Genomic DNA, 27,599 nt, shown 5'->3' on the forward strand with positions numbered 1-27,599 from the left:
ACCATATCAAATATGAGAAATGGTCTGTCTTTTTTTTTTTAACTCCCCTGCAATGTGTCTGAGCTTTTTATATCCTCCATTGTTCTCTGCCTTTCCCTATATTGCTGAGTCTATAAAGATTTTCATACTAGTGCTTACTGTGGGGTAAGCGTTGGTAAAACGCCTGTAAATCTTTAAGGAAGCGTGTGTGTCTGAAAGCCTGACACGCTTCCTAAACATCAGGTAATAGTCCCCTCGCCTCCAGCGTCCCTCAATCGTTCGGGGAGCAGCCATTTCCCATTAACAGAAACTTTGTGCTAATGGGAAATGGCTGCTCCCCAAATGATTCAGGGATGCTGGTGGTGAGGGGATGATTCCCTGACATTTAGAAAACACATTAGGCTTTCAGACACATGCCCTTCCTAAATATTTTTCCTGTGTTTTACCCCATGGTAAGTGCTGGTATGAAAATCTTCTATGAGTGCTTCTATTGTAGAAATAAAGCAGTTTGACACTGTATTAAGTGCTGTAGCTCCATCCTATGGAATCCTGGGATTTTTAATTTTATAAGGTATTTAAACTTCTCTGCCCAAGAGTGCTGGTGCCTCACAAAACTGCAAATCCCAGGATTATGTAGGATGAAGCCATGGCAGTTAAAGTGGTGTCAAACTGTATTATTTCCACAGTGTAGATGCACCCTATGACAGAGACAGCTCAGTACGTTTTGGTGCCTGGGCCAGAAAATCCAATGGTACCCACCAGAATTATGTTGATAGTATAATTATTTTATCACTTTCTCCAAGTATGGGACCAAAAATGGATTACAGTATGGGCTAAAAAAAAAAATAAAGCAATAAGCTAAATTAACTCATTGCAGCTAGTAACTTAAAACCTGCTACCTGGCCACATCGGCCTGCCTAATGGTAGGACTAAGTCTTGAAAAAGTAGTGTCAGAGGATGATATATAAATATTTTAATTAATAAATACTGGCAACCATCTAAATCATATTATAATTTTAACTGACAGAAGTTTGTTTTGCACCCAGATATTCAAAGAGTGGAGCAGTATTGCCACTGAATAATTATGTAGACAAGAAGCCTGCAGTAGGTGAACTAAGTAGTGCATGATCCTACAAATGTCTTTTTCAAAAGATACACTCTGAAGGTTAAAGTGGCTTATCACTGTGAAGTGTTACTTGTAATCTTCCTTCTTTAGAGCATCTGCACAATCCCAGGCTGCATGTGTATTCCAGCATTTAGATAATTTGCTTGGTCTGCACCCTTTCCTATCACTAGCTGGTGTGAGGCTCTCCCAGTATGAGGAAATACTCTGTAATGCCATGGATAAGATTGATCAGATTAGAGCTGTACTGTCTGCCTTAGTGGCGACAGGATGAGAGCTCTTACAGCAAGGGCCCCATTTGTCACTTTTGCTAAAATTTCAGTTGGATGAGTTCATGGAGGGTATATACTGGATCATCCACCACTCTGATGAGTTATTAGATACTCCTCAGATAATGTGAGACATGAGCTGGGAGTCTCTTTGTTTGACTGCAGTGTTGCAATCCAGTATTTAAGAAGTTTGGCATTGTCTTGTTTAAACTCATCTGAGACCATGGCTTGTAGAATTTGACAATAGTTCCCTTTGGCATTGACAAAAGAGAAAAAGAGAGCAAGAGTGAGACAGCAAGTCACTGGAGTAACATTTGCTTAGCTCGCCTTGTACAAAAACTATTCACAGAACTGTTTCATGAACCACAGACCTCACTGGGCATGATGGTGGGGTACTGTACTTGTAGGTTTAGTTTTCAATGGAATGCATGTCATATCTCACTAGCTCAAAATTGCTCAACTGTGGAAAGCTAAGAGGGTGCATTAAACCTTGGAGGAACACATCTGCTCCTGCAAAAATCAAACAAGGAAAGAAATCCCCCCCCCCCCAAAATTCCTCTAGGGAGCATTTTCACCATGCTTTGGGTTTTTAAAGGGCCTCTTCTGGGTCTAAAATGGACAATGATGCATGCAAAATTTGGCAGAAATGCCCCCCCCCAACATTTTGGAACATTTCAGAGCAAAAAAATTTTTTTGTTTATTTATTTATTTTTTGCCTTCAATCATGGTGTAAATGCACTCCACATACCACCACTACCTTCATCAAAACTGTTTCTTATTCAAGGGTACAATATAGATTAAAACACATAAAAACATTTAAAATTGATAGTTTTAGGGTAGCCTCCCGGAGGATTGGGGGCATTCTGGATCTAAAAAAAATCCTTGGGGGCCACACGCAGCCCATACTTTGCCCACCCCTACTCTAAAATGAGCAAAATACTTTGTTTGCAAATATGGTTGCTTTGTGACTTTTTAGGCTTTATAATGCACAAAATAAAAGTATACTCGTCCTCAAGGCTTTCAGTGCTTTTGATGTAGGGATGTAAATCATGACTTCATGGGTTTCCCCTCAATAAATTAGATGCAAAATAATAAAAACAATAATATAATTGCTGACTGAGCTAGTAAGAGCTTTTGTTTGTTGGTTTGCTCTCAGAAATTTTCAAGACAGATTTTGCCCATATCTGTAAAATGTACAAAATGGAAAAATGTAATTACTTCAGCCTCATCACATGCAGTAGTCAGAGTAGTAAAATTAGAGAGGTTTCTTCTGTCTTTGTCACCTATCAGGCTGTTCTTTTGTGTTTTTTCTGTGTGTCAGTATGTGTGTGTGCACATGTGCATGCAATGACACTCTCTCCCCACAGACGTTTTGCATTAAGTATGTTCTAAGAAACACAATAAGGGAAACAAAAACATTTTGAATGTAGCTCTTGTGCCATATGTGAGATTTCTCAAGGTGGATGAAGAATTGCTGAGACACTGTCTCACTCACACTGAGACAGCCAGTCTTGCCTCGAGTCTCAGCAATGGCAAGATTTCTTCACAACCCTACTGTGATCACAAGGCATTACTGATGCAGTTGGAAGATCAGGTATATGTTACAAGAACTCAATTTAAATGCTTTGACTCACCCTTGGCAGCATCACAAAACCTGTTGCTGTTGGCAGATGATCATATTTATAATATTGCATGCCAACTTTCTTCCACAGAGTCTAAGGTCACTGCTTCCATTTTATCCTCATAACAACCTTGAGAGGTAAATAAGGTTACGAGACGGTGATCCAGCTTCATAGCTGATTAGGAATTTGAATCCAGGTGTTCCTAGGAAAAGTCCACTATGCTACTCACTACACCACAGTAGGGTAACCTTCACCTGTGAGATGGAGGAAGTTTCAAGTTTCAAGCAATGGACTGCTTCAATAAGCAGCACATGTGGCTGCCTGCCACACTAGAGTTCATGAAGTACCAGGCTCCTGTAAAAAGCCACCAAGGGGATCATCTTTCCTTTCTCCAGAATATTGGGGAATTATCCGGATTCTTCAAAATGTAACCTCTTCTACATATTTATGGAGGAGGGGATAGGCTGCAATTCAGAAAACTACAAATCCCAGAATTCCATAGGAGGGAGTCATGGCAGTTAAAGTGTTATCAAAGTGCTATAATTAATTGTACAGAACTCTTATTTCCACATTGCCCAACTATTGGGAAGGCCATGTGAGCACAACAGTAGCCTACTGCCCATTCTCCCTTGCACATGATATTCAGAGGCACACTGCTTCCAGTGCTGAAGGTATCATCATGGTTAGCAGACGTTGGTAGCTTTATTGCCGATGAAACTGCAACATCATGGGCTGTATGCATGCATTATGTTAAGCCAGTCACTGCTCTGATTTTGATCATTTATAAAGAAAGCAAGAGCTATTTATTAAGAGTATCCAGAGAACCTGAAAAACACCTGTCAGTGTACTGCTAGTAACATAAACATCCAGGCTAACTAAACCTGCATCAGCACAGCAGAAATAATGCAGTTTGACCCTGCTTTAACTGCTATGGTTCAGTGCTATGGAATTCTGGGATTGGTAGTTTTGTGAGATATTGAGCCTTCACTGTCAAAGATCTCTGGTGCCACACCAAACTACAAACCCTCAAACGGTACAAAACTGGATTATTTCTGCAGTATGATGCAGCATTTGTTACAAGTCCTGAGCCATTTAATCCACTAGGACATCTGTTCCACCAACATCCCAAATGTCTCTGAACTGCCATTTAAACCAACAAACAAATCTTCCATCCATCTGCTCTAACCTCTACAGTGCCAGAGGAAATTGGACTGATTCTGCCACAAGTCAATCATGGACTTCTTCAGAATGCCATGACTCTTTGGGTTTATCACGTTTTGTCACTGGATTCTGCCAGTCCTTCAATCAAAAAGTCAGGGTCTTGTCAGGATGTCACAGATCCTTCTTTCCATGTGCTGTAGTCATAGGAAGAGGGGATTCCTGTCCCCACTATTATTAAACTATTATTAAATTAAAAATTTCTGAAATTTTAGCATTCCTGTATATTCTGTGGATGCCAAAATCTGTGGATGCTCAAGTCCCATTAAATGCAATGGTGTAGTAAAATGGTGTCCCTTATATAAAAGGGCAAAATCAAGTTTTGTTTTTTGGAATTTATACATTTCAAAAATATTTTCAAGCCATGGATGCTTGAATACTTGGATAAAAAAATTCATGGATATGGAGGACTGACTGTATTGGCTTTACTAGTGTCTTCCTAATGGTGCCTTGACCATGATGAGTAATACCAATAGCAAAACAGGCACCCAAACCCATTGTTATGAAGATTTCTAATCTTGGCTGGCCAAATTGAGTCATATGTTTCTACACAGAAAGACTGTCTTGAAGCTATTGTGGTTAGTAGCTGATGTAATAATGATTAAGTGTCATGGTGCCTGAATTCTTTAGACAGGCATCTGATTGAAAGTCTAAGGCAGTTCAATCTAATTAGCTTCCTAAAGGGAAAGTCAGAAGATACTTTACAGGCAATGGTTCAATTATCTAGGCATGAGATGACAGGTGATAGCACATGACTCTTTTAATCAAGCAGACAAAAAGCAGGACAAAATCTGATAGCTGGATAAGTAAATCAGCAATGTCTAATAGTGAGAGTAATTAACCACTGGAAGAAGTTTCCAGAGCTTGTGGTTAAACCCTCTATTGTGGTGCTTTCAATCAAAAGGTATGACTGAGTCCCTGACGAACTGGAAAATGGATGCAGAAAACCCTGAGCCAGATTTCTACATCTGTGTTGATGTGCAAATTGTCTAAGGCAATGCATCTCAAGTTATCCGATGTGGGGGACTAGCAGTTACCCTTCTCAGTGTGCTAGGAAAGAGCACCCTATTTGTGTCTTTGGCTACAATTGTTTCTTTCCTGGAAACTTGTCAACTGATGGCTGATGGACTGGCATGGACCCACCTGGGGTTGTCATATTCCAGTCCCTCATATCTGGCCATCTAATTTTCATATTACGCAAATGATTACCATTATGAATGTTATTAATTTGAATTCTGATTATGCACATTCAACACATTAATCATTGCACTTTTCCTACCATCACGTTTCAACCTCAGTTCTAGTATCAAGCTAAGAGCTCTCTCTTTTCTCCCCCCCCCCCCGGCCCCCAGCTGCTGTGAAAAGAGGGAGGCTTCCAAGCAGCCTGCTCTCAAGGCTGTTTGGAAGTAAAGTGCCACCATCCTGCCTAGTCCTAAGTGCAAGCCACCGACACAATCACCACACGACACAAGGCCATCTTTACCTCTTGTCTTTTCCTGTCTTCTGGGGCTATTGGGGGAAAGGGAGAGGAAATGGAAAAATAAGGTGACTATGCTATGCCTGTACAGTTGCAACGGGAGCCTGCAGGCAGGATGAGGCCCCCACCAGTGCCAGTCTTCTTGCATGATTTCTTGCTTCATTGTCCCTGCCACATTTTAACCTATCCATTGGCCTGTGATGAAGGAGAAATCTGGGATTTATTGCTTCAACTAGCCCAGCTGGCTGGAGGATTTTTTTAGTCCCTTCAATCTGTGATTTTCCAGGTTTTCTGGGACAAATGGCACCCTACCCATAGGCCACCACACTGAATACCACTGCTTTAAGGAAACACAGGAGCCAAGGTGACAGTTGGGATCAGAAATGTTAGTCATGTTAAAAAAATCACATAGATTTTGTTGCTCAAGCCAAATCTAGCAGGAAATGGCAGTCCTTTCTCCTAATTCCTGCCCAGAAGAAGCCTGTGGTCAGTCCTGTACAGGTGGAATCAGACCAGATCTGGAAGCTTCTTCCCTGAGAGACTGCAGTTATGTGGCTCACCACATAGGACAGTGGTTAACCATTACAGACCCATCCAAACACAACGTTACTCCCAGAAAGTACATTTTAAAAGTACCTTAACGTTTATGCAGAGGTTACAATTTTAGGTTTGAAAATCAATTGCTAATGTTAAATGTTTCAAATCTGTAAATCAATTAATTAACACCAACATTAATAATAGAAATAATTCAGTTTGTTGTCAATAGTTAACTTTTTTTTAACAAATGTTAAGAATCCAAGACAGACCATGGGATTCAGAGGTTCCAGGATCTCCTGTGGATACCAAAATCTATGGATGCTCCAGTGCCATTAAATGTCTTGACATAGTAAAATGGTGTCCCTTATATAAGATGGCAAAATCAAAGTTTGCTTATTGAAATTTATTTTTAAAGTATTTTCAAGTCGTGGATGCTTGAATCTGTGAATAAAAAATACATGGATAAAGAGGGCCAACTGTGTTCTTTCTATCCTTAGAACAAATTGCATGACGAAAGATTACACACATTTCATTTTCTAAAGGTTATCACAACAGAAGAAAAAACCGCATGCAATTCGCTGTTTTAGGTGAGCAGCTTCATAAAAAGCATTGTACCTGTATGTAGTTTCACCAAACCATTAAATGGTTTGCAATGCATCTTTATCAAAACTGTCAAGAGCAATAGGGAAAAGATGGTCTTTCCAGTTTTGACATGAGAATGTCTGTAGCTCTGGAACCTTTCTTTAAAACTACTGAAAGAGTTACACTTGCACTGCTGGGAAACAAGAGCTGAAATTTCCCCATCCAGTTCTCATTACTAGAACAGCAGCTTCGTACTTATGTTGGCTTCACTCAATAAGGCTGGAATCCTAAACTTTGACATGCTGGGGGGAAGAGACATGTGGGGATGAGGCAGCAGACAGTCAGGGGAAATGTGCAGATTTCATGGACACACAGCCCTGAACCATTATCCCCTAGAAATGATGGCGGGGGGATCACTTCACACCATTATACCAGATTATTCCACTTGAAAACCGCTTCAACTGAACTCATGTTGATAACTGGTTGTTGATGCTGTGTATTCCACCCTTGTCACATTTGCACTTTAATAGTGTGGTTTCCATTTTTTTTATTTGCACTAATGCAGATTTTTTTTATCTGCACTAATCTTCATCCTTTTTTCCCCACTTTGTGCTTTAAAAAAGCCTTGATAATACAATTATGGCACAATGTCTTTACACAATGCCCATCGCTACCTAGATCACGCATTGTGAGAGGTGAGACAAGAAGAGAAATGGACCATACGACCCATCTTCCATTGTTGTGCCACAGAGTCATATGAATTTTTTTCATGCTGGATAAAATCCATTAATGACTCCCTTTCTCACAGTAACAGTGTGATCCTGTTAAACTTTGGAAGTCCCTATTTGGACACATTTATTGCATGGGGATCTTTCCCAAAATCTCTTCATTGCTTTCCAGTGACACAGTGTTACTTTCTTACAAATCATTATTTGTTATTTTATTTTATTTTTAAGACAGCAGTGTAATTTTTTAAGACAGCATTGTGACATTATGCCATAATAATGCTGCTTTATTATTACAGTCCTTCAAGCTTAGTCTGACTTATGGCGACCCTATAATAGGGTGGGGTGTTGTTGTTTTTTGGCAAAGTTGATTCTGAGGGGGTTTGACACTGTCTTCCCCTGAGACTGAACAAGTGTGACTTGCCCAGTATCATCCCGTGGATTTCCATGGCTGAATAGGGATTTGAACCCTGATCTTCCAGAGTTCTAATCCTACACTTAAACCACTAAACCTCCATCTTCTGTTACTGAAATTAAAGGACAACAGTTTTCATTTGGGTAGAAGGAAATGTTTCCTGAAAAGTATGTTTCTAAGGGAAAGTATCAACTTTGCTAGAAAAAAAGACCTGCTATTTTGGATTAAAAGTCATGATTACAATTCAGAGCATTACAGAGGCAAAACAACCAATCAGTCCTTGTATTCCTAACGTTTGCATGCATAGCTCATAGTTCCAGCATTAGCACCTGTAACTGATTTATTTATCTCACCACAAAAGCCTTCTGATTTCTCAGAAACTGCTCTTAATTCTTTATTGCAACATTTAAAAGACAACATAAAATAACATCGTACAACATCTATAAACATATACAAACTATCTAAACATATTAGACATACTTAAAACATTACATCCAATACATCTCCTCCTCTCAAAACTAACATCTACCACACAGATAATAAAATTTACATTCAAAGTGTTTCATCAAAACAACCTTTCTCTTTCAAAACATACTTCCACCACCTTTTCTTTATGAAGACTAGTGCTCTCTTATGTTTTATTATTCGTTAATTACCTAAACGAATAACTATATTTCCCAACCCCATACTCTTAAGAAGAGTTTTCTAACTGAAAGACAAATTAAAAATTTTTAAAAAAGAAACTGCTCTTAATTAAAGTATCCTTTCCACTCTGATAATTTTGCATGAGACATGAATGAGTTTTAAAAAATGAAAAACACCTGAAAAACACAAGAACAAGGAGCAAGGTCATCTGCAAATAAATTAACTTTGCACTTGAGCTTTTTTCTGTTTAAAATAAAAGCTGGGGCAGCAAGAGGAAGACCTACAATTAAGGCTTTCTTTCTGCCAGTGCAATTGTAAGCCCTATTTGTTTCTGCCCAACACTCCTCTGTAAGAAAGACTACTTATCTGAATAAATTTCACCCAAAATGAATGGGAAAAAAACGGAGTACAAAGTATGTACAAAGACTTCTGTTTACCAATGAATGTGGCAAGGGGAGGAAGTGGGAAGGGTGGGTTCAGGATAGTTGAAACACCACATTTGAAAACCACAGACACCAGACTTGTCTAAAATTATACAGAGATGCCAGTATTGTATGCCAACAGAGTCAAACACTGAAATATAGCCATAGGTTACACGGTTCAAAGTCTGGCAAGTAGTGCTTGCTGGGAAGCTGATGCTCTTTAGCAGATTCAAAAGAAGTATAACAAAACATAATCTATTCTTAGAGATACGGTAACCATTCATCTCATGTGTAAATAAAGAATCTCCCCAATTTTGTACCCAAGTCATTCTTCATTCTCAGAAGACTCCCTTACCTAAGCAGTATGATCATTAGTAGCATTTTTGCTGATACATGTTACCTAACTAGATTTTCAAGGGCTGTAAAACGACAATAACATTTAAAATGAGTTTTTATTTATTTTATATTACTGTTGCAATGTTTTTACTAAAAAAAAGTTCAAGAGAACTTTGTCTGGACATAAAAGAAAAATGTTCAATGCAAAATTCAATAAATATGAAATAAAAATATTTTGTGAAGTATAAATGACTGAAAATGCTATGATGTTTTTGCTGTACTCCTTAGTCCCCACAAACTTCGGTAACTAAACCAACATATATGTGTAACTGAAATGAACACCTATTTTTCCTTGTCTCTGTCCTCTCTCACTTCCTCTTTTGCCTTCCGTGTTTTGAATTTTAGATCATAAACCCCAAGAGACATGCATTTTAGACTGTAAGTTCTGCAGAGCAGGGAACTGTTCTCTTGTATTTTGCAGAGTACTGCACAGATTGTTGGTGTGATATTAAGTAATAATACAACATGAAATTACATAACTGGGTATGTATTGGGGAATACCAACAGAAGACTTCAAAAGACATTAAGCAGAACAGGGAGGTTCACAACAACACACAGTAAATGACTGCTTCTGAAACAGTCCTGAATGTCAAAACTTACATGCTGAAATATGTTTTTCATGTGTGTGGAAGAGAGAACTTCAAAAATAAAAAGCATGCTAAAACCATTCTTCTATTGCTCATGGTCTGTCCTCCAGTGCTGCTTCTCTTTCAGGTATACTTCAGTATTGGAAGCTAGCCCAGAAAAGCATCTTGGTGGAGTGACCAGTAGAGAGCTAAGTCCTGAGAAGGGACATAACATGCACCTTTTGCTTCTTAAATCATCCCTCCTATGTTCCATTTTGTATGCCACTGGGACAGGTGAGTATTGAAAGAGATGGACTTGCTGCTGTCAATTTAATATTACTTTGATATCCAGTTGACTGTTAAATATTCCTGGAGAGGCAGCCTTACAATTAAATCCTGGGAGCTGAGACACCAAGGAACATGAAAATTATGGAGTCACAATTGCTTTTGCGTATGAGAAGAGCCACGTAATTGGGCTTGCTAAACTTACGATGACAGAAAGCTTGCTCGTTCAGCCTTGTTGCCAAATGATAACGCTGTGTGTATGTGTGCATATGTGTGTGTGTGTGTGTGTGTGAGAGAGAGAGAGAGAGAGAGAGAGAGAGAGAGAACCCACATTAACATGTCAAGGAATGGCAAAACTGACAAAATAATGAGAAATGAGTCTAGGCAAGTGCTTGGCTAGCAAGATGCGAAGGGGAACACCATCCAAATTTAAGAGAGCACTGCAGGGATGTTAAAAGTTTGTGCTTGATTTCTCTTTAATCTTGGTATGACAAAAAAAGAAGCAATTAAGTGAGAATGCAAAGAGGGCGTTGTTATGTTGTGCCCCACTGTTGGCTGCTAAGACATACGTTACGAAGATAAGTTGTTTACTAAATGCCTTCAGCAATTCCAGCTCAAGGCATGCAAGCAGAAAGAGGGTAACAGCACTTGTTATAGTACAGATAGCAATATAATAATAATAATAATAATAATAATAATAATAATAATGTGGCTGGGCGAATGAGACGTATGATTTCAACTGAAGCATGAGTCAATGAATGAAGAACATTAGTTGCAAAGATCACATGGAATTTAAATACCTACAATTTCCTTGGTTCAAGGAAATAAACAGGATTATTCTAATTCTTAATTGTCATTACACTGATATCTCATGACCAGGGACCAGCATCTAAGGAACAGAAGGAAATGTTATGAGCTATATATTTATATCCAAATTTGAAGGTACTTAGTACAGAGGTGTAGCTGTTTTATTCAACCTAGCAAAGCAAGTTTGAATAAGACTCATACTTATCTGCAAAGTTGGATATAATATCCTGTGGTTCTGATGCTGAACTTGACAGTTACCATTCCTGGCTTCTTATATATGACACACTTTAAACATAGTACAGTGGGCTCTTGTTATCTGCTGCTGCTTGGTTCTAGGACCCCATATGGATATCAAAATCCATGGATGCTCAAGTTCCATTAAATACAATGGTGTTGCTTACATAAAATGGCAAAATCAAGGTTTGCTATTTGGAATTTATACTTTTTTTTGAAAATTTCCATCCATGGATGGTTAAATATGTGGATAAAGAATCCGTGGATATCGAGGACTGACTGTATTGTCCAGTACACACAAGTCATCCTTTAAAACTATAGGCCACCAAATGTAGCCAAACAAGTGATATAACAGACCATGAAATATTTCAGAGCTTTCTGATCATCATGCCACACTGTTGCCTATATTAGAAGTATGCTATTTTGTACACATTTAATCATACTGTCTCCAGTTTAGCTGCTGAATGGAATAAAAAGCACTATTTTTTTAAATGTTTGCAGTCTGAAACACCTTGGGTGTTTTAGGGATATTTGCAAGATTGTCTGTCTCCATATGAAACTGCCTGCGTTAGTATTATTGAAGGAGACAATGAGCTAAGTCTGGTTGTTAGTTCCAAGTAAACCGCAGAATGAATGGGACATGTCAAATGAATACTTATTGAACCTTATAAGATCAAGACCCACTATAACTCTGTCTGAAGTTATTCTGTGAATATGCAAGACATGGTCTCTAGACATTACAGTATTATGCCTCAAGAGATGCATCATTCTATACATGTCAGCAAAGAACTCTGTATACCTTCTTTTATACATGGGAAGAAAATGAACTATCACCTCAGATCTGTGCGCCTGGGGAAAAGCTTCTTCTTCCCACTGAAATAGACTTCAAATTCATCCACTTTCAGCCGGTGTGCATAGTCAATATATGCAGATACCTCCTGACCACGGGCATTTTGATCCCGAATGAAGATTATTGACTAAAAAGAGAGCAGAAAAACTATGATTAAGATAACGTGTCCAAACAAGGAATACTTGGTTGCTTTTTGATCTTATAAGATTTGGTCTTGAAGACATAACAAGCTTTCAATCTGTCTGTTGTACTATCAGCAGCACAGTGGTACAATTTGTTTATTGTAACATCATCAGCCAAATCCAATAGATGCCAAATCTCTTCTGCCATTTAATAATGTTGGAAGTGCTCTAGGGAGTACTCTCACTCAACAAAGACAACAGACAGATTGAACAGGCTTGGCCAAAGCTCCAGGAGAACTGAGGACACTACAGCCCTTTGCCAGTGATCTACAGTGCTCAAGGGACCCACAGAAGACACAGACTCCTTAGACAGAATATAACTCCCCACGTTTACTTATGTGTGGCATAGCGTATTCCAATTCCACTGGTGTAGCATGCTTTCTTTAGAAGATTTTGTCATCCTTGAGGGTTCATTAATCTTCAGTATGCACTGGGTTGATGGTAACTGATGACAAATAAGACATGTAGGTCATGGCAAAAAGCTCACTATATTAAAAGAACCTCTGAGCTTCAGCATTAAGATCTGAGTAGTGAACTAGGTTTACTTTTATCCTCTGAGGTTTTTATACTCATCTGATAAGTAAGTACTGTTTTGAAGCTGATTTGTTAATGTGTTCTAATATAAATACAATTATGGGGTTGCTTTCAACTAACACATCCATCACTCTGGAGGAAAGAGATGGGGAAAATATAACAACTTTTTATTCACCACTGAAGTCGCTTTTAGTCAAAAACAGGTCTGGCCTCTGTTTTGTTGAAGACCTGTTAAGACCATCTATCTTCCTTTAGCTACAGATGGCTTATGGACCTTCACTCTCACTGAGATTTATTAACTTAGACTGTGCATATTTTATAAGGGAATGCTTAATTATTTGATTTATTTATTTACCTTTTTAATATTTGTGACACACACACACAGAGCAGTATCTCTTTCACTCCAGCTATGGCACATTCAGTCTCAAATTAGAAAAATATTAGTTGTAATAAAAGAGTGAAAACTCTATCCTCTAAACAGATGGAACTGTAACATACAATGCACTGCAGCTTCAGGGGATAAAAGGCAGATGACGTGTCACAGATTTAAGACGAATTGGGTTGCAATCTCCTTTTAAAGTTAAGATAACAGATTAAAAATAAAAACCTTAAATTACATGAGATGTTCTAGTGTTCTAAAAGTTGGCAAAGTGTACTGAGTCTTATGTTCAGGGTACACCATAAAGCAAATCTTTCAACCCTCATCTGATTATAAAATTAATTTCCTAAAGTAGGTGTTTTAACACAAACCTGCCATGTGAAAAAAACAACACAACTCTACAGCGAAACAGCTTGGATGTCTATCAGTGTCTTTTTAAGAGAACTTCAAACGTCCAATCAAAAATATCTGAAATGGAGAAAAAACATCTACACACCTTGTGATAAAGGTACAAAGGCTCCTGTTTTGCTTTTGAAGCTGTATCACCTGTCAGCATTCATCTTCATTGTTTTTCCCCTTTCAAAAATTCATTTAGAAGCACTTATAAAGCTTTCATTCATAAAACCTACAAGCGCGTTGGATGGAAATTTTAAAGATGTTCTATTGCTTTTCACTGGTACCACACCTTTCTGCCTTAGAGAAGACAGGTTTATATGCAGTCTTTTAAACATCCCTCCCCCCCTTAAATGATCAATGGTAGATAACCCATTCTCATAGTCATAATTAAGTCAATGAGGATTTCACTGGACAGTCTTAAAGCTTAATAAATAAATAAATAAATAAATAAATAAATAAATAAAGAAAGAAAGAAAGAAAGAAAGAAAGCCATTTTTAGACGATCAGGATGCAGAATCACCACAGTCCGTGCAGTGCATATCCCAGTCTCTGCCTGCTCCCTCTCAACTTGCCCTCCCAAAAACTTTGCACACACAACATTTATTTATTAGAACATTTTTGCCCTACCTTTCAATATAAGTTTCCCCAAGGTGATTTCTAACATCAATTAAAACCATAAAATACAGTCATGAGAAAACAACAGTAAAATACCAGCACATAGTAACAGTTAAAAACGCCAGTAAAACTGCAGGTGGTACTAAAGTCATTTAAGCTTAATTGATAGCCTAGGAAAAAATAGATGAACATGGCACTCAAAATTCAACAGAACATCAAGGTATGTACATAGGGGAAGGAAGCTGAAGTCTCACTACTACTGGTAAGGCCATACTTCCAGGTAGCTATTCATTTCATCTCAGATTGCGGGGGGACTTCAAACTACTCTCCAAAGACAACACCTGGGCAAGTTTGAATGTGACCAGAATTATAGCATTAGTATTCCACTTTAACTGCCATGGTTACATCATATGGGAGCTGCACAGACAGCACCACTAAAAGCACTGGATTGGGGATGCGGCAACCGCATGCCACACCCCCAACCTGGTGTAAAAAGGAGTCATGAAACGTGACTCCGATTTGCACCATAGAAGGGTCGCCACAAGCACTGCACATGAGGGACATCATCATGACACACACCATCTGGGCAGTGCGCACCATGATGGTGGCCGGGCGGTGAAAGTAGGATTCTGAGTGTGTGAGCACTCAGACCTACCGCAGCCCTAGTCTGGGTGCAGGCCAGCATAAAGTGCCAATCTGTACACCCTCATGGACTCCTGGGTTTTAAAGTTTTATGAGGTACTCTGTGTTCTCTGACTATGCATTCTAAACGTTCCACACAAAACTGATAGTCCCAGGATTCCATAGGACAGAACAATGGCAGAAAGTGGAATAATAGTACTACAATTCTGTAGTAAGAATGAATACCAGGTGGCTCCTCAAATACTCTGGAATCTTAGGCCAAGATACTGTTGGTGTGCTATGAAAACATAGGTTCTCCTATAGCAATGGTTGAACATTTTTGTCTGATGTTGAAGGTCCACATTAACTTCACAGTTGTGGCTGAGGAATTGTACATGCAATGCTATTATCCATGGATGAACATATACATGTTGTGGGTCCAGTTGCACATTTGGTGCATTGGTTCAGATTCATAATTCTGTCATTCACCCCAACAGTTGTGTTCTATAACTACAATGATTTAGACCACTCAATCTCAACATAGGATATCATCCGCAGACATTTTAGAGCTTCATAACAAAACACTATGTAAGTATTTGAGATAGAGCAAAATGAGGAGAGTCTTACCCTCCCATCATTTTTTTCTGAAATTTACATAAAAAGCTTCTGTAAAACACTTTATTCTTTGAATCTTTGGCCTGTTACAGACTGCCAAAATAAAGCTGCTTTGGGTCTCTTTGGAGGTATGCTGTTTAAATGATGCATGCATCCTAAGAATCCGGAAGCTGCGCCAAAGCTGCACTCCAGTGCTTAGGAATGGAGTGTGGCTTTGGCGCAACCTCCGGACTCTTAGGACCCCTACATCATTTAAATAGCATACCTCCAAAGAGACCCGAAGCAGCTTTATTTTGGCAGTCTGTAACAGGCCTGTATTAAGTAAAGCATGCACATACACACACACAGTAAGCATAGGACGGGATTATTGGTAAAAAGAAAGATGTCAACAACCTATGCAATGCTTATACATTTTAAAAATCTATGCAACATGGCAGCAGCTGTCATAATTTGATTAAAAATAATTTGCAAAATGTGGGCAAGAACTTATTTCAGAATTACAGACATATCCTCAAAAATCTGCTAAAACCTCATGCCATCTCACTTAATGATGAACAGATTTTGAAAGTTGTTTTTTAAAAACCTGTTTCACATATTGAGCAAGGATTTACAGCCTTAGTTATCCCAGGTATAAACCCATGCAAACTGGTGTCATTTACAAAATGGTACACATGAATGTGTTCCATTATGTCTCAGACACATGTATGTATCCCATGGACAACCACAGATCGTCATGTGTATAGAAAGCAACCATCAGGCACCCATCATACATTAGTGATAGGATGAACATTTGAGCAGGCATTCTTTTACCTGGTTAAATGTTTGCAAGCAATGTTATGATAAGAACAGATTACCTACCAGCCAGGACTGGGCTTGCCTCATCTTTTCAAGGCACTGCTTCTCTCATTCCTAATATCAAAGGCCAAGAACCTATATTTGGGCCATGGGAAGAGGAAAGTGGCAAATGCTGAAAACCCAATGAAGACACTTTTTATTGCTAGGGATGCAACTAGATTGCTTGCTTTTGTAGACCTATACGTATGTCATTAGTCAATGGGAATGGGAAAGAAGTAGGCAGTAGTGGGAAGTGCTTGGTCATTCACCTTCTTGTATATTCTCACACTGGGTGCTCTGAAACACTTAAGACTTTTCAGATGGGACCATAGGATAGATGCTCTTGCATCTTTATCACACATGATGGCATATATTCTACAGTGTTGTTACTATATGGAAGGCATATTTGTATTGGAAAACTGCCATGTGTGAAGCAGTGCTAAGTGATAACAGCAACAATGCTGCATTTTGTGTGTAGGTGATTTGGGCTTGCAGCCAAGTTCCTTAAATGGAAAGTGTTAATTTGAATATGCAAAAATTTGAGTAACACGTTGCTGAAAGCTAAATGTAGAGAACACAAAATCCAACACTGCACAAACTATTACCCAACTTCTTTGGAAATCTGTATTCATTGACAACATCTGTAAATGGCTGTGCACACACCTACTGAGTCATATACAGATCCACCCCAGCCTCTGGAATAAATTTCTACTCCGAAGGGGATATTAGGGAGTTGCTAATCGCAATAAAGAAAAAAATCAGATTATTGTTTTATATGTGCCTGGTGAGAGTCATTAAAAACTTTCTCAATCTGATACCCAAATTTGCAAGATGCATTTTAACACTAATTATTTATTCTTTTTGATAAATTGAATCAATTTAAAGATTGGAAAAAGGAAAGACTGCTTAGACATGAAGATCTCCATGTGCAAGGTCATATAAAATCAAGCCCATTGCTGAAGGAACAACTTAAAACTAACTGTAGCTCTTGGTTCCAGGTTAAGGGTTACACATTTTGCCTTAGTTTCTCTGGTCCAATCAAAGAACATTCCATCAAATTGCTGTATTACCAACATCTAACCCTGATAACACCTTAGCCATATGTTTCCTAATTGTCCCAAGGATTGCTGATGTATCTGTAGGGATATGGGATCTTAGTGCCATCTCTGGTGGCATTGCCCTAAAATACACAGTTTCTGGCTATAGGTATTTAATGATATTGGTACAAATATAAGGCAAACAATGAAGATGCCACTCCAATTATGTGTTCTATCTATACATACAAGAGCCAATAAGCACTTTTTTTACACAAAATGTTAACCAGTTTTCTATGCCTTGCAGTGAAATTATAAACTGCATTACACTGGAAATCCACGGAACAAGTTTCATTGTCTATGTGGCAGTCAAGAATTTGGTCTATGTCATAAAAGCTCACCTCACAATTGCAAAATATTTTAAAAAAAACAATGGCATGTTTTTATTTCATTAGGTATTTAATTTATTTCATTTTCAGCAATAGTAGTTAACTGGTTAATCTTCTTGAGTTCTTATCCTAATTTATGGACTGATTTATTGTTAAATGTTTCAGTTCCACTGATTTAATATTGTGGTAGTTTTGTTTATTAGCGACAAGAAAAAAAATAAGATAAAAAGACAAACTGATTTTGAAACTGTTTCTACAATCACAAGGAGCTAATCATTTGTTTATCCTAGATTAAAAGAAAACAACAGCAATGTATTTTTAATATATATATATATATATATATATATATATTTCTCCCGTATCTACAGAAGAGGAAGATTGTTCTAGCTTCTCTCCTAAAGACAAGCTGGAAAATGTTACAATTAAAAAAAACACCCTGATTAATTCCTTCATAAAGTGCTATATATACATGCATATTATATGTTTCCTGAGTTGATGTGTAACCAGTATATGCTGTGTATATTTGTATTATTGTTATCTCTGTACATCTGTATTATTTTAATTGTTGGATGCTACTTTGACTGTTTCTTACAAATAAGTGGGATATAAATAAAAGTTTTATTTTATTTATTTTATATGATATCATGTTCTTGGGTTATTGGTTCTACACACATTTCAAGTTCTTGTTTTACACCTTATACACAGTGTTTATGACAGATTGATAGTAGTGGCCTCAGATCATCTACCTTATTATTATTATTATTATTATTATTATTATTATTAACCTTTATTTATAAAGCGCTGTAAATTTACACAGCGCTGTACATACAATCTTTTTAATTGGATGGTTCCCTGTCCTCAGGCTTACAATCTAAAAAGACACGACACAAAAGGAGAAGGGAGTGGTGGTGGAGAAGGGCCTCTCTAGTAGGATAATACATATAAAATACATAGCAATACAGGAAATGATTCAATAAAACAGACAACAAAAGAACAACGAAAAGCAAGTGACAATTATGCAATGCCTGGAAACGCTTCTCTGAACAGGATGGTCTTCAGCTCCATTTTGAAGCTGGTTAAAGAAGAGATGGCTCTTGCTCGCAGGGGAAGAAGATTCCAGGAGTGAGGGGCAGCAAGTGAAAAGGGGCGAATCCTAGATGGGGCAGAGGAAATCCTGGGCTGGGACAGCAGACCTTGACTACCAGAACGGAGGGCCCTAGTGGGAAGGTGAGAAGAAATAAGGTCTGATAAGTAAGGAGGGGCCAGCCCATGGAGGGATACACGACAGAGAAGAATCAAAGATAAAACCAAGACTGCAGGCTTGCTGGACTGGTTGAATAGAAATGTTGTCCAAAGAGACAGAAAAGGAGTGTTGAAGGGTGGGCTTAGGAGGAAAGACAAGAAGCTCCGTCTTGGACATGTTGAGCTTCAAACGCCGATGACGCATCCACTGCGAGACAGCTGCGAGACAAGATGAAACTTGCTGTTCAAGCCTTGGAGAAAGGTCAGGGGTGGAAAGATACAACTGGGTGTCATCGGTGTACAGATGGTAGGAAAAACCAAAAGAACTAATGAGTTTACCTAAGGACAGTGTATAGAGAGAAAACAGAAGGGGACCCAGAACAGAGCCTTGGGGAACTCCAACAGATAAGGGAACAGGAGATGAAGTCTGTCTACCTGCAACCACTGCAAAAGATCTGCCAGACAAATAAGATCTAAACCAGTTGAGAACAGAGTCTGAGAACCCAAGGTCAGAAAGTATATCAACCAGAAGGCAGTGATCAACGGTGTCAAAGGCTGCGGACAAATCAAGAAGGATGAGAACAGAGTAAAGGCCATTAGCCTTGGCCCGTAAAAGGTCATTGGAGATCTTAGTGAGAGCTGTCTCTGTGGAATGCCTTGGGCAGAAACCAGACTGAAAGGGATCAAGAATGGAGTTGGCTTTGAGAAACTCAAGACAGCGAGAATAAACAACCCGTTCCAAAACCTTAGAAAGAAAGGGAAGAAGAGAAATCGGACGATAGCTAGACAAAGAGGAGGGGTTGAGAGAAGGTTTTTTCAGAATTCGGGAAATGAGAGCATGTTTAAAGTCCGAAGGGAAGGAGCCTGTAGAGAGAGAGAGAGATTGAAGATATGGAGAAGCGAGGGCAGAAAAGAGGGAGCTACAGAAATTAAAAGACGAGTAGGAAGTGGATCAAGAGGACAGATTGCAGGTTTGCAAGAGTTCAGAAGTGTAGATAATTCATCCAAAGAAGCAGGAGGAAACACAGAAAATTTTTTAGGCGAGGGCAATAGAAGATTAAGAGCAGAAGAAGAATCGGGGAGGGGGGACTATCTCAGAACGAATAGTGGGAACCAACCTCCTTCCAAGTGTTAGAATTTTATTTCTCTAATAAGAGCTTTAAAAGTTCTTCTCCACCATCTTTGTGTGCTGGGCTCTCAACATGAATGGACAAAACAGTACAAGTCTCCATCCAGCTGGACATTCTTGTGGAAAGCTCCTTTCATATTGGAAGTACAGAGTGACATCCACCTTCCCTCCATCATAGATGATGTGATTCCAAGATACATATTTTAATGTGATTGTATTATAAAGGACAATTATGGGAAAGCAGTTAAGGAGATTGCCCATTAGAGGACCTATGCCATGTGCTGTGGGAACCTGTGGCCCTGTAAAATTTCTAGATTTTAGAGCAGTTCATTAAACAGAGAGTCATCACTTCTTTAACCATCTTCAAAATGGAGTTGAAAACCATCCTGTTCAGAGAAGCCTTCCCACGCATTGAATAATTGTCGCTTACTATTTGATGTTCTTTTGGTGCCTGTTTATCAAACCATTTCATGTATTGCTATGTACTGTATATGCATTATCCTACTTGAGAGTATGTATTTTCCCTGGAAAATGATTATCCATCCATTATGAAGCCAAGCCCTCCCTCCAGTCCATCTGCCTTGGTCCAGGCCTTGGAGGTAGAGAGGAACTGCTGGACCTCTTACCCTTTCCCTCCACCACTCCCTTCTCCTTCTGTGTCATGTCTTTTTAGATTGTAAGCCCGAGGGCAGGGAACCGTCTAACTAAAAAGATTGCATGTACAGCGCTGTGTAAATTTACAGCGCTTCATAAATAAAGGTTAATAATAATAATAATATAAATATTTAGAAAAGAATGCCATAATCACAAAAAGTCAACATGGGTTTATGAGAAACAAGTCATGCCAGGCTTACCTTATCTCCTTTTTTGATAAAATTATCAGCTTAGTAGTTAAAGGGAATGCTGTAGATATAGCATATCTTGATTTCAGTAAGGCCTCTGACAAAGTCCCCCATGATATTCTGGCAAACAAGCTAGTAAAATGTGGATTAGATGAAGCAACTGTTAGCTGGATTACTAATTGATAAAATGATAGAACCCAAAGGGTGCTCAGTAATGGCTCCTCTTCATCCTGGAGAGAAGTGACTACTAGGGTGCCACAGGGTTCCAGTGCTATTCAACATCTTTATCAATAACTTTGATGAAGGAATACAAGGCATGCTTATCAAATGTGCAAATGACACCAAATTAGGAGGAGTAGCCAATACCTCAGAGGACAGGATCAAAACGATTAGAATAATTAGAAAGTTGGGCCAAAACTAACAAAATGAATTTCAATAGGGAGAAACGTAAGGTACTACCCTTAGGGAGAAAAAAAAATGAAATGCACAGATATAGGATGGGAGACACCTGGGTTGACAAGAGTATATGTGAAAGGGATCTAAGAGTCCTAGTAGACCACAAGTTGACCATGAATCAACAGTGTGATGCTGTAGCTAAACAATCCAATGTGATTCTAGGCTGCATCAATATAAGTATAGTATCTAGAGGTAATAATACCACTCTATTCTGCTTTGGTCAGGCCTCACCTGGAATACTGTGTCCAGGTCTGGGCACCATAATTAAAAAAAAAATGTTAACAAGATGGAGTATGTCCAGAGGAGGGCAACTAAAATGGTGAAGGGTCTGGAAACTCTTCCTATGAGTAGCACTAGCAAGTTAGGGAGCTGGGGATGTTTAGCCTGGAATAGAAAAAGTCAAGAGGTGATATACCCCTGTTTAAATAATTGAAGGGCAGTCATATTGAGGATGGAGCAAGCTTATTTTCTGCTGCTCCAGAGAACAGGACATGGAGCAATAGATGTAAACTAGAGGAAAAGAGATTCCAGCTGAACATTAGGAAGACCTTCCTCACAGTAAGAGCTATTCATAAGTGTTCTTCTTTAAAAGTCTTTAAATAGAGACTGGATGGTCATCTGTTGAGGGTCTTGTGACTGTGAGTTCCTGCATGGCAGGGGGTTGGACTGGATGGCCCCTGAGGTCTCTTTCTATTCTATGATTCTATGACGCTGTGATTCTCAGTCATAATGGGACTCCAATTCCCATTATGACCAGACAATATGGTCAAGAGATTAGCTTGTCATCTACGGTGTAGTGTAACAACAGCCACAAGATCACATGTTTCCCTGCTCACATACATAATGATAAATAACACACTGGGGCTGAGAAATCTCTTGCTTATTCAAATAAATAATGGGAGGGTCTTAGAAGTAATGTCTTACCAGTAATTTTACCTACAACACATTACTTATTGGGATAGTGAAGGCATAACAAAATCTTTTTTCTCTATTAATGTCAAAGTCAATGCATTAAGTGTTTTGGTATAATGAATGCCCTTTACTTGTTATTTCAGAATGCAAATTTGGGAAGATTTTTTAACCAGATGGGACCATTTTTCTATTTTTGGGGGAAAGAATTTTAAAAATAAAAAATCAAGATGAGCTTGTTAGGAACACAGCACCTCCAAATCTGTGACTGCTATGCATATGTAAAATGCATACTTTTTTTTGTAAGTAATGGCTGATGTCAGTATTTTAGCCATTTCTACTAACAATTCCAAGGTCTGAAAGCAGACCGGGAGAAAATGGATGCTGGGAACGGAGGGTTGCTGTAGGAGACTTGAAGCCTTGGCCGCTTTGCTTTCAACAGAAACTGTTTGAAGGGATGCCAAATGAAAGGTAAATGACTGGAAAGCAAAAGGCAGACAATATTTTGAAGTTAATTATTAACTCAACAAGGAAGCTTTTAAAAAACAACAACACCAAAACAAGGACATTTTCACAGGTGCTGCCCCAAGGGCTTGAAAGAACAATCTGACTGCAAAAGAGAGGCTTAAAATACATTAGAAGTTAAAATAAATTTGTAATGATGGTCCATTTATTTTTGTTGAATACTGTTTGGTCTAATTTGCCACCTGTAGATCAGGTTACATCTAGCAAAAAACAAAAAACAAAAATCAACTGAGGTATAGTAGTGGGGGAAACTGACCTCCTTTCCACATCTCTAAAACAGATGTCCTTAGCAGTTCTATCCTGGAAAAAATGTTAAAACCGCTGCTCCTGCCTAGAACAGAGATGAAAGCTGGCTAGATTATTATCTTATGTTTTACTGCTTTGTGTGAATGAAATAAAAGGATAGTGGTTTCAAGAAAAGGGAATTGTTAGGGTTAATGTTTCATAATACATTTATCAGAACACTGTAACAAGCAGATCACCCCAATGCACTGCTGAGCTTGGAAAAACTAGTTTTTTGGCCTGCAACTCTTCCAGAATTCTTCTATCAGATATTTAGGGAGATATAGTCAAAAGAAGGACTTTTTCAGAATCTACAGTACAGTGCAGTGGTCTGTATGTACAAGCAGATTTCTGGGCATGTGGCTCATCTCCTAGATCTGTGTTTACATAATAATAAGAAAAGGGGGGGGGGGGATCAAAATAATCTTTCAGACATTTGCTCAGGCTGCAGCAACAGTAATCCAGTTGGATTCAATCTCTATATGCATGCCTTAAAAGATGGATGGTGTGATTAGTTCTGAAAGTGTCCACTGTATGCTTGGAGTTTGTATGTATGCTTGTGCATTATCCTGCTAAATTTGTGCTGTCGGGTTTGTGATTTGTGCGGTCAGAGTTGACAAAACTGGTAATAAAGCAGGTAAATGCACATGGATTCTCACATACAGCAGGGCAGGCACAACATGCAGCCAATAGGCTATGTGAAATCTGCTGAATTTTAGCTTTTAAGTGCTAACAAAGAGAGCATTTCTAGTATGTAATAATTTATTTATATGGTTTTTTAAAAAATGAAATCATGTTGTCAAATGAAGCCAAAAATGCAAATGTGTGTGTTAGTATTACAGAATTACCCCACTTTAAATGTACTCATGTTGTTCTGACAGCATGTAAAATATCTACTAAACCCCGATTTAATAATACTCAGTGAAGCCTGATTTAAGCCAGCATTAATTAGTATTCTTAAAATTTGTTCCCTTCCCTTCCGTTTCCTTCACTTTACTGTTACATTTTTTGAGTACTTTAACAGTTGGAACATTTTTTCTTCCAATATTTATTCTAAAACACCCTGACAGCTATTAAAATATGTTGTAAAATGTGAGTGAAATTAGTACATCTTAATTTAAATTATTAGGATTTGCTATTGCACATAAAAAAAAGAGTGAATAAAAAAATAGATTCCTTACTCATGCTTAGTCTTTTGTGTTTTTTTTTTTAAAACACGCAAGTTCAGAGCATATGTGGAAAAACAATAACCAATCTCCCTCACCCCAAAACATCCCTCTTACATCTCTAAAGCAAGACTGCAGGGAGACAGTGGCTAGCTGAGAAACAGATGTCACAGCTTTAAAGTCTTCAGAAGACAAGCTGCTTGCCCCATACAGAAGGAGAACTGTTTTCACTGTGTGTGCAGCATGTGCTTTCCAGTCAACTGTTATTCACAGTGTTCCACAGCTGCTGCTCAAACTGGAGGAAGCTCAGCAGACTGCGGATTTGCTTATCTGTGTAAACAGGGTGTTGGCTGCACTTGCAAGTAGTAATTCACAGTGAGAACAGGCTCCTGAGTGTGTGTGTGTTCTTGTATCCATTCGGATGAAAAGCTTTCTGTGATTTTTGTGTGCCACCAAAGAAGCATAGGTCTTGCACAATACACAGACTCCGTAATGGACTGCATGATGCCTCAGTTCTCAGTAAAGGTGGCAACTGGAGCCAACAAGGGCTGTGTCCCTTTATTGCTTCATGATCTAAGTAGGAATCCATGGGGAGCACATCTGAGGCAGAGACACAAGCTTAGCTCTCAAATGCACATACTGCATTTGATTTTAAGGCTATAGGAATGTCCACCCATCTTGCTTCTTAAGAGAGAAATGAATTCTTTCATCATGGCTGCTGACAACTGATCTCACCACTGTTTTCTTTCTCAGCTCCTGTTTTAATGCAAGTCCTCTTTCATTACTTGCAAATCACAGAAGAAAATGAAGATTTTCACTATGAACATGGCAATACATTCATACTGCTAATGGCATTCAACTTTGTGATAATGACACTGAGGCCAAGGAAAGATGAGTAACCAATTTTATACATTTTCCAGCGCCTACCCAATTTCTGCCCTCAAGTTGCTGACAACTGGAATATTGTTCGTCATTGCAGAAGAGTTTATGATAAGGTGTCTTTGTCATTATGTGCACTGGATAACTCACAATTCAGGGATCTGTGAACTGATTTCCATATGAAGTGACTCCTGATTTGCCTTGTCTCGAATTTTTGTCTTCCCTGGGATGGAAGAAGAAACAAAAAGGCCAGGTGTCCACTGATGATCTTCATGGGCAAGGAAGAACTGATTAATGAAGTTCAGTAATGGGGATCTGGGGCAGCAGTAACCATGTCTTGATTTGGGAGAGGAATGCATTCTCTGTTCCTCCACTTCTATTGTAGAGAGCCTATTGTAGAGAGCCAATGACAGCAGTGTGAATCAACTGGAATCCATTTTACTTTCTCACAATGCCCCAGAGTGATAGTTTATTGGGGGACATTGGTAGATTCTAGTTCCGCTGCCTTTTTAAAGGCTGAGAAGCAGGGAAGACCTTTCAGGAACTATGGGGGTCCGAAACCATCACTGACCAAAGTTGGCTTTTGAGCATTCTTCCTAAGTAGGCCCAGCACCCAGTCTTGAGAGGCTAAGTTTGATCAGAGCTGAGGAGTACTTCACTAATCTTGAAGATGTTCCAAACTACTGGTCTGGTAGTTTATTATCCAGAGCAGCTGCACATAGAGTCAAAGTGATTCTGGACATGATGGGAGTGAGAGGTGGGAGTCTAAGAGAAACAGTGACTACATTCTCTCTCTGAGCTCCTGTACGGATCTCTGGGCTTTGACCCAGCAAGTCCAAGCAGGAGAAAACTAGTAAAGAATCAAAAAAACTGATAACACCTGGTAGTTTAGCTTCCAGTGTGGTGCCTTCATATTGTATCTTGAAATTGCAATATGAAGCATCATCTCTGAACAACCTGATCAGGGTAGTCAATTCATTTTGCCTAAGGCCAACCATGGGATTACTTAAAGTCCTGCTATAAAGCTTGGTTCCAATGTGATGTGCGAAAATTCTCAATGATCTTTTCTACCTGCTTCAGACAAGGTCTTCTTTCACCATTTTCTCATAACATTGTATGTGTTTCAGCTCCAGTGTCTCCAGGTGGCAAAACATCACTTGGATTTTCAATCTTCTTCCTTTTTATGGTGGACTCCCACGTCAGAGCACATTTAGCAAAACACACTGATGAAAAAAAAAGCTCAATGAACTAGGCTGGGCATGTGTTGACACTCTCCTTCAGTTTTTTTTAAATCAACCCTTTTACTTCACCAACTAGAACAGCCTTTCTCAACCTCTTTACCCTGGAGGAACCCATGAAATAACCTTAAGGTCTCCAGGAACCCCTGCATAAAAATTATTTTATCTATAGCTAAAAAAACAAACAACCTTTTTATTTTTAAAAAAACAGCCAACAACAACAACAACAGGGCAGGGTCTCAACTACAAATGCAATGACATACTGTATAAACATTTATGAAAAACAGAGAAATGGGAATATATATTAGGAGGAGTAGCTAATACCCCAGAGGACAGAATCAAAATTCAAAATGACCTGAATATACTAGAAAGCTGGGCCAAAGGTAACAAAATGAAATTCAACACGGAGAAATGTAAGGTACTGCACTTAGGGCAGAAAAATAAAATGCACAGATATAGCCTGGGGGACACCTGGCTGAATGAAACTACATGTAAAAGGGATCTAGGAGTCCAAGTAGACCACAAATTGAACATGAGTCAACAGTGCAATGTGTCAGCTAACAAGACCAATGCTGCATCAATAAAAGTATAGTGTCTTGATCAGTGGTTCCCAATCTTTCTAATGCCATGACCCTTTAATACAGTTCTTCATAGTGTGGTGACCCAAACCCATGAAATTATTTTTGTTGCTACTTCATAACTAAATTAAATAGGTGTTTTCCAATGGTCTTAGGCGACCCCATGAAAGGGTCATTCGACCCCCAAAGGAGTCCCGACCCACAGGTTGGGAACCACTGATCTAGATCAAGGGAAGTAATAGTGCCACTCTATTCTGCTCTGGTCAGGCCGCATCTGGAATACTGTGTCCAGTTCTGGGCACCACTGTTCAGAAAGGACATTGAGAAACTGGAGCATGTCCAAAAGAAAGCGACCAAAATGGTGGAGGGTCTGGAAACCATGTCCTATGAGGAACATCCTAGAGTGCTTGTGATGTTTAGCCTAGAGAAGAGAAGATTAAGGGGTGATATGATAGCCCTGTTTAAATACTTGAAGGGATGTCATATTGAGGAGGGAGCTAGCTTGTTTTCTGCTGCTCCATAGAACAGGACCCGGAACAATGGATGCAAGCTACAGGAAAAGAGATTCCACCTGAACATTAGGAGGAACTTCCTGACAGTAA

The 27,599-nt window shown here is 38.9% G+C and overlaps 1 protein-coding gene across 4 annotated transcripts in view; it reads right to left on the reverse strand.

The window, feature by feature from the left end:
* The window catches only part of LOC149313200 (cilia- and flagella-associated protein 299-like), a 308,159-nt gene that overhangs the window by 63,809 nt on the left and 216,751 nt on the right, over window positions 1–27,599 (reverse strand). For all 4 annotated transcript variants that reach the window (XM_089526259.1, XM_089526257.1, XM_089526258.1 and 1 more), the window contains exon 4: window positions 12,137–12,279. In XM_089526259.1, the coding sequence (XP_089382385.1) occupies window positions 12,137–12,279 (143 nt within the window). The remainder of the gene's footprint in view (window positions 1–12,136; window positions 12,280–27,599) is intronic.

This window comes from Sceloporus occidentalis, unplaced genomic scaffold (genome assembly GCF_023333645.1).
Source record: "Sceloporus occidentalis isolate IW3139 unplaced genomic scaffold, rSceOcc1.0.p SCAF_5, whole genome shotgun sequence".
In the NCBI taxonomy this organism is placed as follows: Eukaryota; Metazoa; Chordata; class Lepidosauria; order Squamata; family Phrynosomatidae; genus Sceloporus; species Sceloporus occidentalis.